This window comes from Aquarana catesbeiana, linkage group LG02, assembly GCF_042186555.1.
Source record: "Aquarana catesbeiana isolate 2022-GZ linkage group LG02, ASM4218655v1, whole genome shotgun sequence".
NCBI classification, from domain to species: domain Eukaryota; kingdom Metazoa; phylum Chordata; class Amphibia; order Anura; family Ranidae; genus Aquarana; species Aquarana catesbeiana.
The window spans coordinates 306,860,890-306,876,686 of NC_133325.1; the positions used below are offsets into that span (position 1 = coordinate 306,860,890).

Genomic DNA, 15,797 nt, shown 5'->3' on the forward strand with positions numbered 1-15,797 from the left:
TTATCACATTGCATTGGTTCATCATTTAGGGAACAGTTAGCAGCAATATGACCTAACGCATGGCAACAATAACATTTTATGTGTTCTGTACCCAGTCCTTTAAATGGCCTCAGAGACCTTCCTGGCCTATTTGGCCAGTCTCAGGTCCTGAGCCCATAGTTTCATTATCTGTAGCAACAGTCTTGTAATTTTTCCCTGAGCCGTTGAACCCTGGAACAGTCTTACCGGATCCTTCTGGTGTTATTTCACCCCTAGCGACATTGGGGTGGCGCATGGATGGGTTCAGCAAGTCTTCAGCAGCAATATATATCTCCACCAGGTCCACCAGCTGGTTTGCAGTCTCAGGGTCCCCATGGCTGACCCACTTCCTCAAAGTGGCAGAGCTAGTGCGTAAATAATGGTCCATGACCACACAATCTTAGGGCCTGATAAAGTCACTTCTTGGTGAGGTGTATCAAGACAAACATCTGGAAGCGGGGTGGCTTGTCAGTACTGTATGATCACCAATGCACCCGTTGAGCCCGGACTGCAGTGGTGAAGCCCAGGCGTGCAGGCATCTCAGCTTTCAGCATCTCATAATCCTGGGCAGCATCTGCTCCCAGGTCATAATAGGCCTTTTGAGGTTTACCTGTCAGTAAGGGCGCTAGCAGTCCTACCCATTGCTCTTTTTGCCATCCTTCTCGAACAGCAACTCTTTCAAAAGTTACTAGGTAAGCTTCCACATCATCTGCAGGTGTCATCTTCTGCTGGTAATATCTGGCACGCACCGTTTTCCACCAGTTTCTCTGGCAAAGGACCTGTGGATCCCTTCTTTAACTCCACCAGGGCCATCGCAAACTGGCGATTTACCTCCTGCTGCACTGAAGTGGTTTCCTGCTGGGTCTCCATAAACTGGCGATTCACCTTCTGCTGTTGGCGGTTGGCTTCCTGCTGCTGGCGATTGCTTTCCTGCTGGGTTGCAGTTCCTGCAGCAGGGCTTTTGAAACATCTTCCATCTTTCCACTTGTTCAAGAAGATCCCCCCACAACTCCACCATGTGTGGGGAGTTAGCTCAAATGGGGATCACCTTCCCTGGGAAAAATGGAGCCCACACAGCAGGTCTTTCTTAAAAGCTGACTTGTAGCCAGTTTTCATTTAAAAGGTTGCATGAAAAGCAAAATAAACAAAACAGAAAATAAATCCTTGCCATCAAGGAACTAACTAAACAGATCAGGTTCCTAACTCACAGGTGAAGGGCTTCTCCCAGTCACCCACAAAACAAAGATTATGCAAAACTTTTCTTTTTTTCACGAAGCAAAGTTCAGATCAGTAGCTCTCTCAGGTATGGCTTCCTGAGTCGCAGGCCAAGAGCAATCTTTTGTTCCAGTCTTGCTTTATTTTATACCACCTGTTGGTGGACTCAAGTGGACCGCAAAATCTGGTCTGGAACCAACCCTGACAAAGTGGCTGTTAAAACCTGGACCAGAATCCAATTTATTTCCCTGCAAATGAACACATGCGATGTGAAACATAATGTACATCTATCAATGGTGACCACAAAAAATATTGACACTTTGGACCCAATTTGGACATTTTCACTTAGGGGTGTACTCACTTTTGTTGCCAGCGGTTTAGACATTAATGTCTGTGTATTGAGTTATTTTGAGGGGACAGCAAATTTACACTGTTGTACAAGCTGGAAACTTACTACTTTACATTGTAGCAAAGTGTCCTTTCTTCAGTGTTGTCAGATGAAAAGATATAATAAAGAATTTACAAAAATGTGAGGGGTGTACTCACTTTTGTGAGATTATATATATATATATATATATATATATATATATATATACACTATTTTTGTAAATATTTTATTATATCTTTTCATGTGACAACACTGAAGAAATGACACTTTGCTACAATGTAATGGACTGAGTGTACAGCTTGTATAACAGTGTACATTTGCTGTCCCCTCAAAATAACTCAACACACAGTCATTAAATGTCTAAACCACTGGCAACAAAAGTGAGTACACCCCTAAGTGAAAATGTCCAAATTGGGCCCAATTAGCCAATTTCTCTTCCTGGTGTCATGTGACTTGTCAGTGTTACAAGGTCTCAGGTATAAATGGGGAGCAGGTGTGTTTAATTTGGTGACGTTAGCGTTCTCACTCTCTCATACTGGTCACTGGAAGTTCAACATGGCATCTCATGGCAAAGAACTCTTTGAGGATCTGAAAAAAGAATTGTTGCTCTACATAGAGATGGCCTAGGCTATAAGAAGATTGCCAAGACCCTGAAACTGAGCTGCAGCACGAGGGACAAGGCCATGCACGAGATTAACAGGACAGGTTCCACTCAGAACAGGCCTTGCCATGGTCAACCAAAGAAGTTGAGTGCACGTGCTCAGCGTCATATCCAGATGTTGTCTTTGGGAAATTGACATATGAGTGCTGCCAGCATTGCTGCAGAGTTTGAAGGGTTGGAGGGTCAGCCTGTCAGTGCTCAGACCATATGCCGCACACTACATCAAATTGGTCTGCATGGCTGTCATCCCAGAAGGAAGCCTCTTCATAAGATGATGCACAAGTAAGCCTACAAACCGTTTGCCGAAGACAAGCAGACTAAAGGACATGGATTACTGGAACCATGTCCTGTGGTCTGATGAGACCAAGATAAACTTATTTGGTTCAGATGGTGTCAAGCGTGTGTGGCGGCAACCAGGTGAGGAGTACAAAGACAAGTGTGTCTTGCCTACAGTTAAGCATGGTGGTGGGAGTGTCATGGTCTGGGGCTGCATGAGTGCTGTCGGCACTGGGGAGCTACAGTTCATTGAGGGAACCATGAATGCCAACATGTACCAACATGTACTGTGTACTGTGAAATACTGAAGCAGAGCATGATCCCCTCCCTTTGGAGACTGGGTCACAGGGCAGTATTCCAACATGATAACACTCCCATACACACCTCCAAGAAGACCACTACCTTGCTAAAGAAGCTGAGGGTAAAGGTGATGGACTGGCCAAGCACGTCTTAAGACCTAAGTCCTACTGAGCATCTGTGGGGCATCCTCAAACGCAAGGTCTCTAATATCCACCAGCTTCATGATGTCATCATGGAGGAGTGGAAGAGGATTCCAGTGGCAACCTGTGAACTCCATGCCCCAGTGCTGGAAAATAATGGTAGCCACACAAAATATTGGCACTTTGGGCCCAATTTAGACATTTTTACTTAGAGATGTACTCATTTTTGTTGCCAGCAGTTTAGACATTAATGGCTGTGTGTTGAGTTATTTTGAGGGGACAGCAAATCGACACTGTTATACAAGCTGGAAACTTACTACTTTACATTGTAGCAAAGTGTAATTTCTTCAGTGTTGTCACATGAAAAGGTATAATAAAATATGTACAAAAATGTGAGGGGTGTACTTGATTGGATTGCTCCTAGGAAATTGTCGTAGTCATCTCGGTTATGATACATCCCGCGGTACACCTCTTGGCACTCTTCCATCAGAGTAGGTTGCACCAACTCAACCCAGCGACTTTTGGGCCATTCTCTGTAGGAAGCAGTCATCGCAAAATCATCCAAAAAGTCCTCAACATGTTCAGAAGGCAGCATAGGCCGTATGAAGTCAGCTGTACGGATTTCTGCTTTGTTGACACTGGCAACCGCACCCTTCTGTTCACTCTTTGCACTAAGTGACGGCTTGCTTTCCTTTACTCCAGTGCAACCAAGTGCATCTTGCACCAGTCTGGGGCTTGTTCTGTCGGTAACAACCCCACCAGCCACAAGGTTCTGTCTCTCATCTCAGCAAACATTGCTTCCTTTTTTGCGTTTTGACCGCCCCATCTCTGCAGTCAGGCACACAACGCTTTTTAACACAGTTCCATTTAACACAGGAAAATTTTGCGTACTGTCTCTTTAACCGCTTCAGCTCCGGAAGATTTTACCCCCTTCCTGACCAGAGCACTTTTTGCGAATCGGCACTGCGTCGCTTTAACTGACAATTGCGCGGTCATGCGTCGTGGCTCTCAAACAAAATTTACGTCCTTTTTTTCCCACAAATAGAGCTTTCTTTTGGTGGTATTTGATCACCTCTGCGATTTTTATTTTTTGCGCTATAAACAAAATAAGAGCGACAATTTTGAGAAAAACGCATTATTTTTTACATTTTGCTATAATAAATATCCCCCAAAAATATATAAAAAAACATTTTTTTTCCTCAGTTTAGGTCAATCGTATTCTTCTACATATTTTTGGTAAAAAAAAATCGCAATAAGCATTTACTGATTGGTTTGCACAAAAGTTATAGCGTTTACAAAATAGGGGATAGTTTTATGGCATTTTTATTAATAATTTTTTTTTTACTAGTGATGGCGGCAATCAGCGATTTTTATTGTGACTGCGACGTTATGGTGGACATGTCAGACATTTTTGACACATTTTTGGGACCATTGTCATTTATACAGCGATCAGTGCGATTAAAAATGCACTGATTACTGTGTAAATGACACTGGCAGTGAAGGGGTTAACCACTAGGGGGCGGGGAGGGGTTAAGTATGTCCTAGGGGAGTGATTCTAACTGTAGGGGGGATGGGCTGTGTGTGTCACTATGCTGATCACTGCTCCCGATGACAGGGAGCTGTGATCAGTGACACTTGTCACTAGCCAGAACGGGGAGATGCTGTTTACATCAGCATCTCCCCGTTCATCCTCTCCATGAGGCGATCGCGGGTATCCCCTCGGCGATCGAGTCCGCGGGACCCGCGACCCGACTCACGGAGCTCCCGGCCAGCGCGCGCACGCAATGGCACGGCGGGGAATTCAAATGGACGTACCTGTAAGTCCATTTGCCCAGCCGTGCCATTCTGCCGATGTACATCGGCGTGCGCCGATCGGGAACTGGTTAGACAGCACACTTTCACATGCAGACTCCACTGGTTCACATTAGCTGATCCTCACAGCATTGCTGCAAAACACAGTTTCTTGCTACTCACTGTTTTTGGTATGCGAAGATCTGGAACTCTTCTAAATCTGCCTGAAGCAATATCTCCACCACGTGTAAGAATGGGGTTATCAGACTCAAACGGTAGGTGCGTTTTCAGTATTTATTTTCTGTATTTATTTAGATATCTATATCTTATCTATATCTAGATTCTGAACTCTCCTTTCAGCCCCACATCCAATCACTTTCCAAAGCTTGCTGCCTCAACCTCCGCAACATCTCTAAACTACGTCCCTTTCTAACCAATGAAACCACAAAGCTCCTGATTCACTCCCTGGTTATCTCTCACCTTGACTACTGCAACTCACTCCTCATTGGCTTACCTTTAAACAGACTATCCCCCCTTCAGTCCATCATGAATGCTGCTGCCAGACTCATCCACCTTACAAACCGCTCAGTGTCTGCTACCCCTCTCTGCCAATCCCTCCATTGGCTACCACTCGCCCAATGAATTAAATTCAAAATACTAACAATAAGTTACAAAGCCATCCACAACTCTGCCCCCAGCTACATCACTAACCTAGTCTCAAAATACCAACCTAATCGCCATCTCCGTTCCTCCCAAGACCTCCTGCTCTCTAGCTCCCTCATCACCGCCTCCCACATCCGCCTCCAGGTCTTCTCCCAAGCCTCGCCCATCCTCTGGAATTCCCTACCCCAATCTGTCAGAATGTCTCCAACTTTATCCACATTTAGGCGATCCCTGAAAACTTTCCTCTTCAGAGAAGACTATCCTGCCTCCATCTAACAACTGCACTATTTTCTTCATTAGCTCATCCCCCACAGCTATTACCCTTTTGTATAACTTGACCCTCCCTCCTAGATTGTAAGCTCTAACGAGCAGGGCCCTCTGATTCCTCCTGTATTGAATTGTATTGTACTTGTACTGTCTGCCCTAATTTTGTAAAGCGCTGCCTAGGCCTTAGGTCTGCTCCTCAGACCCAAAAGAGTTTCCTAGAGTTAAGCTCTCTCCTAGCTTACTCCTGATCAGCTCCTTGCTGCTCTGTCACCAAGTACGTCTGCCTCCTGCGGACATGCATACTCTGGCTGCCCCCTGCAGAAGAATGGGCATCCACCTGACTCCCATGCAAAGACTTCCTGTCTGTTGGCTGGAACCCTGAGCCATAGCCAGGTCACAACTAAATAGCCCAGCACACAGCTGTGCAATCAGCGTGCCTTTCTCTCCAAAATGTGGCGTAAACCAGCAATCTTCCAGGCAGGACAGGGTACTACTGCCACAATATACATATATATATATATATATATATATATATATATATATATATATATATATATATATATATATATACAGTAACATTTTAATGTAGGTGCCATAACCAAGAGCAACCAGTGGGATCTTAGGCCATCTTACTGAAAGATGGTTTCTTTTTGGTTGCTTACCAGGTCATTACACTTTGTACTTTGTTTTCTGGCCACATTCACCATACTCCCTATACAGTATGTTGCTATAAAGACTGGACTGTAATCACCAGAGTTCAGCAATACATGTGAGAAGTTAAATCAAGATATTTGCCTTGTAATGATTGACTTCTGCTCTAAGTTCTGGTTTCTGAACTGAAGCTTTTACAGGTTTTTACCATTTTTTTTTAATTGCATACTTATAGGAGCATATAAGCAGACAATGTTAGATTGTTAGATCTTACACAGCAGGCAATCAAAATGATTACTAGAGAGGACCTGTTTTTAAAGTAAAAAAAAAAGACTGTTCCATTTAAAATCTCACCTGCTATGGTCTTTAGGTAGTGGGCAATTCAGGAGAACGCGTTCTGTTGCATTTTTGCCAATTTTTCTATGTCAAGTTGAAAAGATGCATACAGTATGTACATTTAGGGCTAGATTAAAAGCATCCTCCAGGTGCTGGGATTTGTTCTACACAGTGCCAGGGTGACACCAGTCTCCCCTCCCCCTTTTGCCCCACAAAGGAAGAAGCTCTTAAAAGCCACCAGCTCTCAATCTATTAACCATGAAGAAGTGCTGTGATGTGATGCCTTGCTTCAGAAACACCATGGGAATTTTTTTCTAGAAATGAAGGTTATATTTTTTTAGTAGGATTTAATAATGATGTCAGTGTTGGAAGGCCCCTATGGAAAAGGAAATGAAATGCTGGAATTTAGACAAGATTGCACTGGGTTCAGCAGGCAGGGGATGTCATAGCGACTTGCAATAGAGAATTTTGAGTTTAATGGGATGTAAATTAATGAGTTTAGTTACGCTTTAGAGCCATTCACTATAGAATAATTCATGCAGTATTTTCATTACTGTATTTTGTTTTCTGACATGTTTGGCTATTATTTTGTTCAGGACAGCAAATGTTTTATAACATAGATCAGTTGTGTTTACTACATACACATTATGTTATCAATTTCTGCACTATTATGTATATAACATTTTATATAAACTAGTGTTGCGCTATAGATAAATTGTGGAAAAAACACAATGAACAATAACATAAATATATTGAACAACAAAAAAAAATTATAAGCAATCTAAAGTCCACAGAAAGTCCCAATCCGTATATCCATGATGTGGTGTTCCTTAGGTGGAATCCAACACAACAAAGTATATCATCAGCAACAACCGTCACCCCAACTGTTATACAGGGGGTTATTTACGAAAGGCAAATCCACTTTGAACTACAAGTGCAAACTACAAGCTCAAAGCGCACTTGAAATTGCACTGAAAGTGCACTTGGAAGTGCAGTCACTGTAGATCCGAGGGGGACATGCAAGGAAAGTAAAAAACAGCATTTTAGCTTGCAAATGATTGGATGATAAAATCAGCTGAGCTTCCTCTAATTTCAGATCTACCCCTCAGATTTACAGCGACTGCACTTCCAAGTGCACTTTGCACTTATAGTTTGCACTTGTAGTGCAAAGTGGATTTGCCTTTCGTAAATAACCCCCATAGTATCTTTCTCAAGAGAGGTCAGTCATGTACCACATAAAAACTCTCACCACAGCCACCACTCTCTCTTCCCAATGATCTTTATCCCTACAGGCCAACCACTGAGCAGACCAGTCACAACTTCACATAAGGATATTCATGTAAGGAAAACAAAAAAGTGCCTCTCCATAGTGTGATAAAAGGCTAAAATAGCATTTATTTAAATTACCAAATATACTCACAGTAGTTAAAATGATATGCATGTATACAAATTACCATGCCTGCAAGGCACCTCCAGTTCCAGGTATGCGGTGACATCGGCACAAGGCTCCATCTGGGGCATTTCATAATTAAAAAGACATCTGCCAAGGGCTAAAACATTTTTTTTTTATTTTGTTGCTTATGTATAAAAAGTCAATAGAGTAAAATTATCACACCAGTTATACTGTCTTCTGACAGGTGATTGAAGTTCTTTGAGGTATCTATTGAGCAGGGCAGAGAATAGAGCCATTTATGATGGAAATAAAATACTGGTTAGTGAAAAACAATGCCTGGTGGTTGCAGGTTGAGATCAAGCAGAAGTGTAGTCGAGGAACAAGCCAAGTGTCGGTAAGGAGAGGTAGCGAAGATACGGGTGGCAGCAGGACCAACAAGAGAGAAATATTGGCTGGCTAGGAGCACAATAATCTGGCAAACAGGAAGTGCTAAGGCTTAAATGGGAAGTTTATGGGAGGAGCAAAGAGTTCAAGGTTAAAGAAGTCAGGGTTCAAGGCAAGATATTTTAAGTAATTGTCCAGGGAGCTGTCCAGCATTCCAGGTGGCTCAGCAAGAAGAGACTTTGCCAGAGGCAATGGAGTTTGTAGGTTCAGATCTGGGCCCTGACAGCCTTTCTCAACGTGGGCTGAGACTTGATGAAACATAGACATAAAAAATGCCTATGTGTGTCTATCTTACCATTGCTTGTGATAATTTACTTGTGTAGAGCACCTGGCCATATGCACAGATCGAGTGCTGGAGCCATTGTCTGGCTACTAATATATAATAGATACTGTTTAGATACATCCTTTTGTGCACATGGTATTGAATTGTATTTTTTATGTTAATGAAAATTGCTTCTTTTGTGTATACTTTGCAGATGGCTATACAACAGATGACATTGAGTTCTACTGGAGAGGGGGCGATAATGCTGTAACTGGTGTTGAGAGGATAGAACTTCCTCAGTTTTCCATAATGGATCATAGGTTGGTGTCCAAGAATGTTGTGTTTGCCACAGGTAAGAGTTTAAAATTATTATATTTAACCAAACAAAAAACAAAATACTTTTCTATTTGGTACCATACATTCTTCTAGGTTATGCCATGCTGTTCTCAGCTAATGATCAATGCAAACACTGCACAAATAGGAGCATGATTGGTTAGAGAGTGTAAAAAGCAATGATAATTCAAACTATACAGTAATCGATAGTAGCCAATCAGATATCAGTTTCATGTATTGAGGTCAGTAAGAAACTAAATTATTTGTTGTTATGGGCTACTGCCATATGCCCATTATTATGGTTCTTATTAGATAAAGTCATATGAATTATATAGTTATGTATATGATCTGTTATATGACATTATGCTTTGCTCTTTACATCTTTTAGATCTTGAGTGGACTTCTATTTGTAATATTATTTTTTTGGTCATTTTGTTTGAGATGCTTAGTACAATCGATCTTGAAATTAAGGCTGCTCACTTTGCAAGGTCAGTGTTAGTAAATTGGGTGAATCTCTGGAATTTTTAATACCCAACCAAAGTACAGTAGTACTCACTGTAACTTTCACTTGAGTGAACAATTTCTACTCTTTTAGTAAATTAATCTTAGTAAGCACACAAATACACACAGCAAAACTCTTTTAATGTATCTAATATTTGCATCAATCATCAAATCAACAGTGGTAATCAATAGGAATGTTTTATCCATGTGGAGAGAATATTCCTATTATCATGTATAGTGGAGGAGTCCTCGGTGCAAAAAAGAAAAGTAAAAGACAGAAAAAAGATTTTGACTCAACTCCACTGTCCTTATAAAGAAAGAGGGAATGTGTGTCTAATGTTAAACCCTAGATGCCAGATATTAAACCCTAAAACATTTCTTTATTTAACAATAAAAAACATATACAAAACACAGTTAAAAAGCAACTTGACCAAGTACTTAAAAGAAACCAAATACAAACTGGCTCCCTCCTATATAACATATGTTTGATGTTGCTGTTGGGTAACTTATATTGTAGTAATATCAGACAGGCCACATTAATGGCAAGACTTAATCAGCACACAGTGAGGATTATTAAAGTGGTTGAAAACCCATACTAAGTATAACCAGTGAAGTGACGGGCCTCAGGTGATACACAGAGATGAAACAAATTTTATACATAAGCTGTACCTGTTTATATGCAGCCCTCTGTCCTCTACATCCTTCTACAAAACACAGAATTTACACAGAATCTGTCAGCATCTCTCACCAGCACAAAGCAGGGGGCATAGATCTGAATTCACACACTGCACAGCCAAGGGAGAAGAGCTCTGATTGGAGGGAAGGGACACACCCTCTTCCTTACACTACATGGAGAACAAGCACAGTTGTGGCTGTCAATCACAGGCTGTGTGCTGGAGCTCTCTCCCCACCACCATTTTGTTTTGGTGTAAGAAAAAGCTTTCAGGCATGACTCTTCAGATAACAGAAGAATGAGGCAGTGGGGAGAAATCACACTCAGAGCTTTGGATACATAGTATAGAAGGATATGCTTTGTTCAGATTTCATGTCTTAGGTTTACAACCACTTTAATTAATTATCCTATGGATGTCTTCCTGCAATAGATTAATAAGGTTATGCATATTAGCAACAGGATTTATTCAGCACCTCTTATGTACTATGGTATAGGTAGATCATGCCCCAACCATCTTTATGCAGTGAATCAATGTAATCATACACAGCCAAATTATTCATATTGGTTATACAGGGAAAAGGAAATTATCTTCAAGATATCTGATAACTCACTTAAGCATACAGCGCAAGCATTTTCTGCATAGACAGCAGCAGATATTTAATGCTGCATCTGAATGGCATTGTTGTATCAATAATTTATTATGGTTTGCACCTGTCACGTACCTGGTCGGAACCCGGAGTGATGAGAGTGCTCCCCTTGTGGCTGAGTGCAGAGCACCCCTGAAGGTGGTGACAGGAGGTGCTGCGCCCAAAAATCAGGGTTTGCCAGCCGCTTGGTTGCCTGACGGTCTGTGATGATAAGACTCCTTATGAAGGCAGAGCTGGACCAGGATGATGGCAGGCCAGGTGACCCTCCAAATGAGCAAGCAGATTTAGGCAGCAGGGCTAGAGTGGAAGACAAAGTTAGGTGCCGGTGCCAAGGTCATACACAGTGGTGCCATACACTGGTAGCAAGCAGAAGCAAAGTCAATGAGAGCAAGCCAAGGTCAGAACAAGGAGAGAAGCTGAAGACAGGTCCAGGAACAAGCTGAGTCAGTAGCAGATAATTCAAGAATACAGAGCAGGGGAACACAGGATACAGGAAGCTGATGATAAACCAGTAACTTCTGAGCAAGAGTGCTGTCCTGATAAAGACCATTGGGCTCCAGTAACTAACATACATGGCGTGTGTCTGAGCACAAAAATGTATGTCGTCACGCACCCAATGACACACATGCCAGGCCTCTGCTTATTTCTGTTCCCTTAGCAGAAAATAATCCCCAAAGCATAATGTTTTCACCTCCATGTTTGACGTTGAGGATGGTGTTCTTGGGGTCATAGGCAGCATTCCTCCTCCTCCAAACACGTCGAGTTGAGTTGATGCCAAAGAGCTCAATTTTGGTCTCTGCTGACCACAACACTTTCACCCATTTCTCCTCTGAATCATTCAGATGTTTATTGGCGAACTTCAGATGGGCCTGTACATGTGCTTAATTGAGCAGGGGGACCTTGCGGGCGCTGCAGGATTTCAGTCCTTCATGGTATAGTGTGTTACCAATTGTTTTCTTGGTGACTATAGTCCCAGCTGCCTTGAGATCATTGACAAGTTTCTCCCGTGTAGTTCTGGGCTGATTCCTCACTGTTCTCATTAGGGTTGCACCGATACCGATACTAGTATCGGTATCAGTGCCAATACTAAGCATTTGCAAGAGTATCGGTACACATGCAAATGTGCCGATACTAGAAACTGATACCTTTCATCTGTGTGTGGGATTCCCTCGCTGACTGATGAAATGTATACAAAAGAATGCAGGCAATTATCGGTTGTTAAGGAGCGGGGCTAACGTGCCCTTAACAATGGATGATGTTTTAGCTGTCATTGGGATTTCCCTTCCCAGCAGTGGACCCGCCCCCTCCTGCACCGGCCCCACTCCCTTCCATGAAGGCCATGCCCCCACCCTCTTAGCCATGCCCCTCCCCCTTGGCTCTGTTTGTTGTGTCATCTGGGCAATGTGCTTCTCCTCCTCGGGCTTCTCTGCGGGTGGCTGATCTACCTGGTGAATAGTGTGTCCTGCACTGAGCCAGGCTTTGCTTCCCCCCACCTTTGATGACTTTCCCAAACTGTCTCAGCTGCTGCAGAAATTTTTGGAGGGCGGGAGGGCAGGTCTGCTGGGTGTTGTAGGGCAGGGCAGTGATTGGCAGCTGTGGGGTTCCCAAATACCACCCTTCCCTGCCCCCTCCCTTCCTGCATTTCCCCTTCCCTCTCCCTTCCTGCATATACAAACAATAACCCCTGCTCCACCCTAAACAATAACCGCATCCTCACCTCTCCACCCTAAACAATAACCCTCTACCCACCTCTCCACCCTAAACAGTAACCCCCTCCCCGCCTCTCCACCCTAAACAATAGCCCCCTCCCAGCCTCTCCACCCTAAGCAATAACCGAAAAGAAAAAAAACGCCCTGAAAAAATATGTCATTGAATACACCAATGAGAAAGCAGCAGCATGCAGTGCGATAACACAAAAAGTCCAATATATAATAAGGAAGCTGCGCTAAAAGAAATAGGAGTATGTCCAGAAGGTTGTGAACATCCAATGGGAGCACTTAAAAATCTTGCAAACACCAAGGTGTGCACACATAAAAAAGGTGAAGTGCCCGACCACCGTAGCTGTAGATTAGGTTTACCAGACGGCAAGCATTAGAGGCGAATGGCTTTCAACCCAGCCAGGGCCTTTAAATTTTGCAGATGATCACAATAGGGATGGTGATTTGGATGGTTGAAATCCCTCACTTACTCTGGCTAAGGTATCCATTCCCTCAGTATGTGACCCAAAATAGAAAAGAACTGGCCATAGTGTAATATATCCAAGGTAACTTTAATAAAACATGGTAATGCACTTACAGTTAAGAAGTAGTAGTATCGCATATGTAAACAAACACAGAGCGGAGGCCGTCCTCCTCTCCTGATCGCGTGGTGGCGCCACTATGTGCCTCTCCAGACGCGTTTCGTCACCAATCGGATGTTCTCAATGACTACTACTTCTTAACTGTAAGTGCATTACCACGTTTTATTAAAGTTACCTTGGATATATTACACTATGGCCAGTTCTTTTTCTCTTTTGGGTCACATACTGAGGGAATGGATACCTTAGCCGGAGTAAGTGAGGGATTTCAACCATCCAAATCACCTTCCCTATTGTGATCATCTGCAAAATTTAAAGGTCCTGGCTGGGTTGAAAGCCATTCGCCTCTAATGTTTGCTGTCTGGTAAGCCTAATCTACAGCTACGGTGGTCGGGCATTTCACCTTGTTTATGTGTGCACACCCTGGTGTTTGCAAGATTCTTAAGTGCTCCCATTGGATGTTCACAACTTTCGGGACATACTTCTATTTCTTTTAGCGCAGCTTCCTTATTATATACTAAACAATAACCCCCTCCCCGCCTCTCCACCCTAATCAATAACCCTCTCCCCGCCTCTCTACCCTAAACAATAACCCCCCCACCTCTCCACCCTAAACAATAACCCTCTCCCCGCCTCTCTACCCTAAACAATAACCCCCCACCTCTCCACCCTAAACAATAACCCCCTCCCCACCTTTCCACCCTAAACAATAACCCCCACCTCTCCACCCTAAACAATAACCCCCCTCCCCGCCTCTCCACCCTAAACAATAACCCCCTCTCCGCCTATCTTGGTCAGTTCGGCTGTGGTCTAAGGGCCGGCCACGAAAGGGGCCCGCCGGGAGTGGTGTAGCTTGGGGGGGGGGGCAAAATTATTACTGTGCCGTGCTGAGTCTGCCGACAGTGCCGTCCCAAGTGTGCTGTGTGTTGCGGCCATGTTGCTTATCCCTTATAATAGTAATAACATTGATCCAAAAAAAGTTAAAGGTATAGTCAAAAGAAATGTAAATAAATAAAAAATTAAAAAATTAAAAATAGGTAATTGGTATCAGCGAGTACTTTAGGAAAGGTATCGGTACTCGTACTCAGTCTTAAAAAACTGATATTGGTGCAACCCTAGCTCTCATGATCATTGAAACGCCACGAAGAGAGATCTTGCATGGAGCTCCAGACCGAGGGAGATTGACAGTTATTTTGTGTTTCTTCCATTTCGAATAATCAAACCAACTGTTGTTACCCTCTCACCAAGCTGCTTGGCGATGGTCTTTATAATCCATTCCAGCCTTGTGTAGGTCTACAATCTTGTCCCTGACATCCTTGGGCAGCTCTTTGGTCTTAGCCATGGTGGAGAGATTGGAATCTGATATATTGCTTCTGTGGACAGGTGTCTTTTATACAGGTAACAAGCTGAGATTAAGAGCACTCCCCTTAAGAGAGTGCTCCTAATCTTAGCTCGCTACCTGTATAGAAGACACCTAGGAGCCAAAAATCTTGTTGATTGATAGGGGACAAATACTTATTTCACTCATTAAAATGTAAATGATTTTATAACTTTTTTGAAATGCGTTTCATTATAATTAAAAGTTGTTATTTTGTCTCTCACTATTAAAATAAACCTATCATTAAAATGATAGACTGATCATTTCTTTGTCAGTGGGCAAACGCACAAAATCAGCAAGGGATCAAATACTTTTTTATATATATATATATATATATATATATATATATATATATATATATATATAGTAACCTGCTTACTACAAGTAAACATTTACAGTCTAAGTATGTTAAGAATTAAAATTAAGGAAAAACAAATGTTTAGGAATAGCAATCTATCCCAAAGCACACAGGTGTCCTCATAATAAATGATATGCAAATAAATATCAGCAAACATTTAAAATATGCAACGTTTCAGGGATCCCTTTTGCGTGAACTCTATCCTTAGAGAGAGTGCATATGTCAAAGTGTTAATAAAGCCACATAGACTTGCACCTGGATACTGACTAATTAAATGACTTTGCATATATTATCTCATTTTTATTTTTTTGTTACCTTCATTCAGAGCATTTTAAAAAGAAACATCAAATGCATATTACGCTTTTTATTCTGTTTTCTGTTTACTCAGGGAAACATACAGTGGGGACGGAAAGTATTCAGACCCCCTTACATTTTTCACTCTTTGTTAAAAAGGTGTGAAAAACTTGTTGCATCTTTCCCAAAAAGACTCATGGCCGTATTAGATCAAAAGGGTGCTTCTACTAAATACTGAGCAAAGGGTCTAAATACTTAGGACCATGTGATATTTCAGTTTTTCTTTTTTAATAAATCTGCAAAAATGTCAACAATTCTGTGTTTTTCTGTCAATATGGGGTGCTGTGTGTACATTAATGAGGAAACTGAGGAAAATGCGGCACTGATATGCAGCACTGATGGGCACTGATAGGCGACACTGATGGGCACAGAAAGGCGGCACTGATGGGTACTAATAGATGGCACTGATGGGCACTAATAGATAGCACTGATAGGCAGCACTGATGATGAGG

General features: G+C 42.5%; 1 protein-coding gene across 2 annotated transcripts in view; it reads left to right on the forward strand.

The window, feature by feature from the left end:
- The window catches only part of GABRB3 (gamma-aminobutyric acid type A receptor subunit beta3), a 682,386-nt gene that overhangs the window by 609,246 nt on the left and 57,343 nt on the right, over nt 1-15,797 (forward strand). For both annotated transcript variants that reach the window (XM_073614636.1, XM_073614637.1), the window contains one exon: nt 9,020-9,157. In XM_073614636.1, the coding sequence (XP_073470737.1) occupies nt 9,020-9,157 (138 nt within the window). The remainder of the gene's footprint in view (nt 1-9,019; nt 9,158-15,797) is intronic.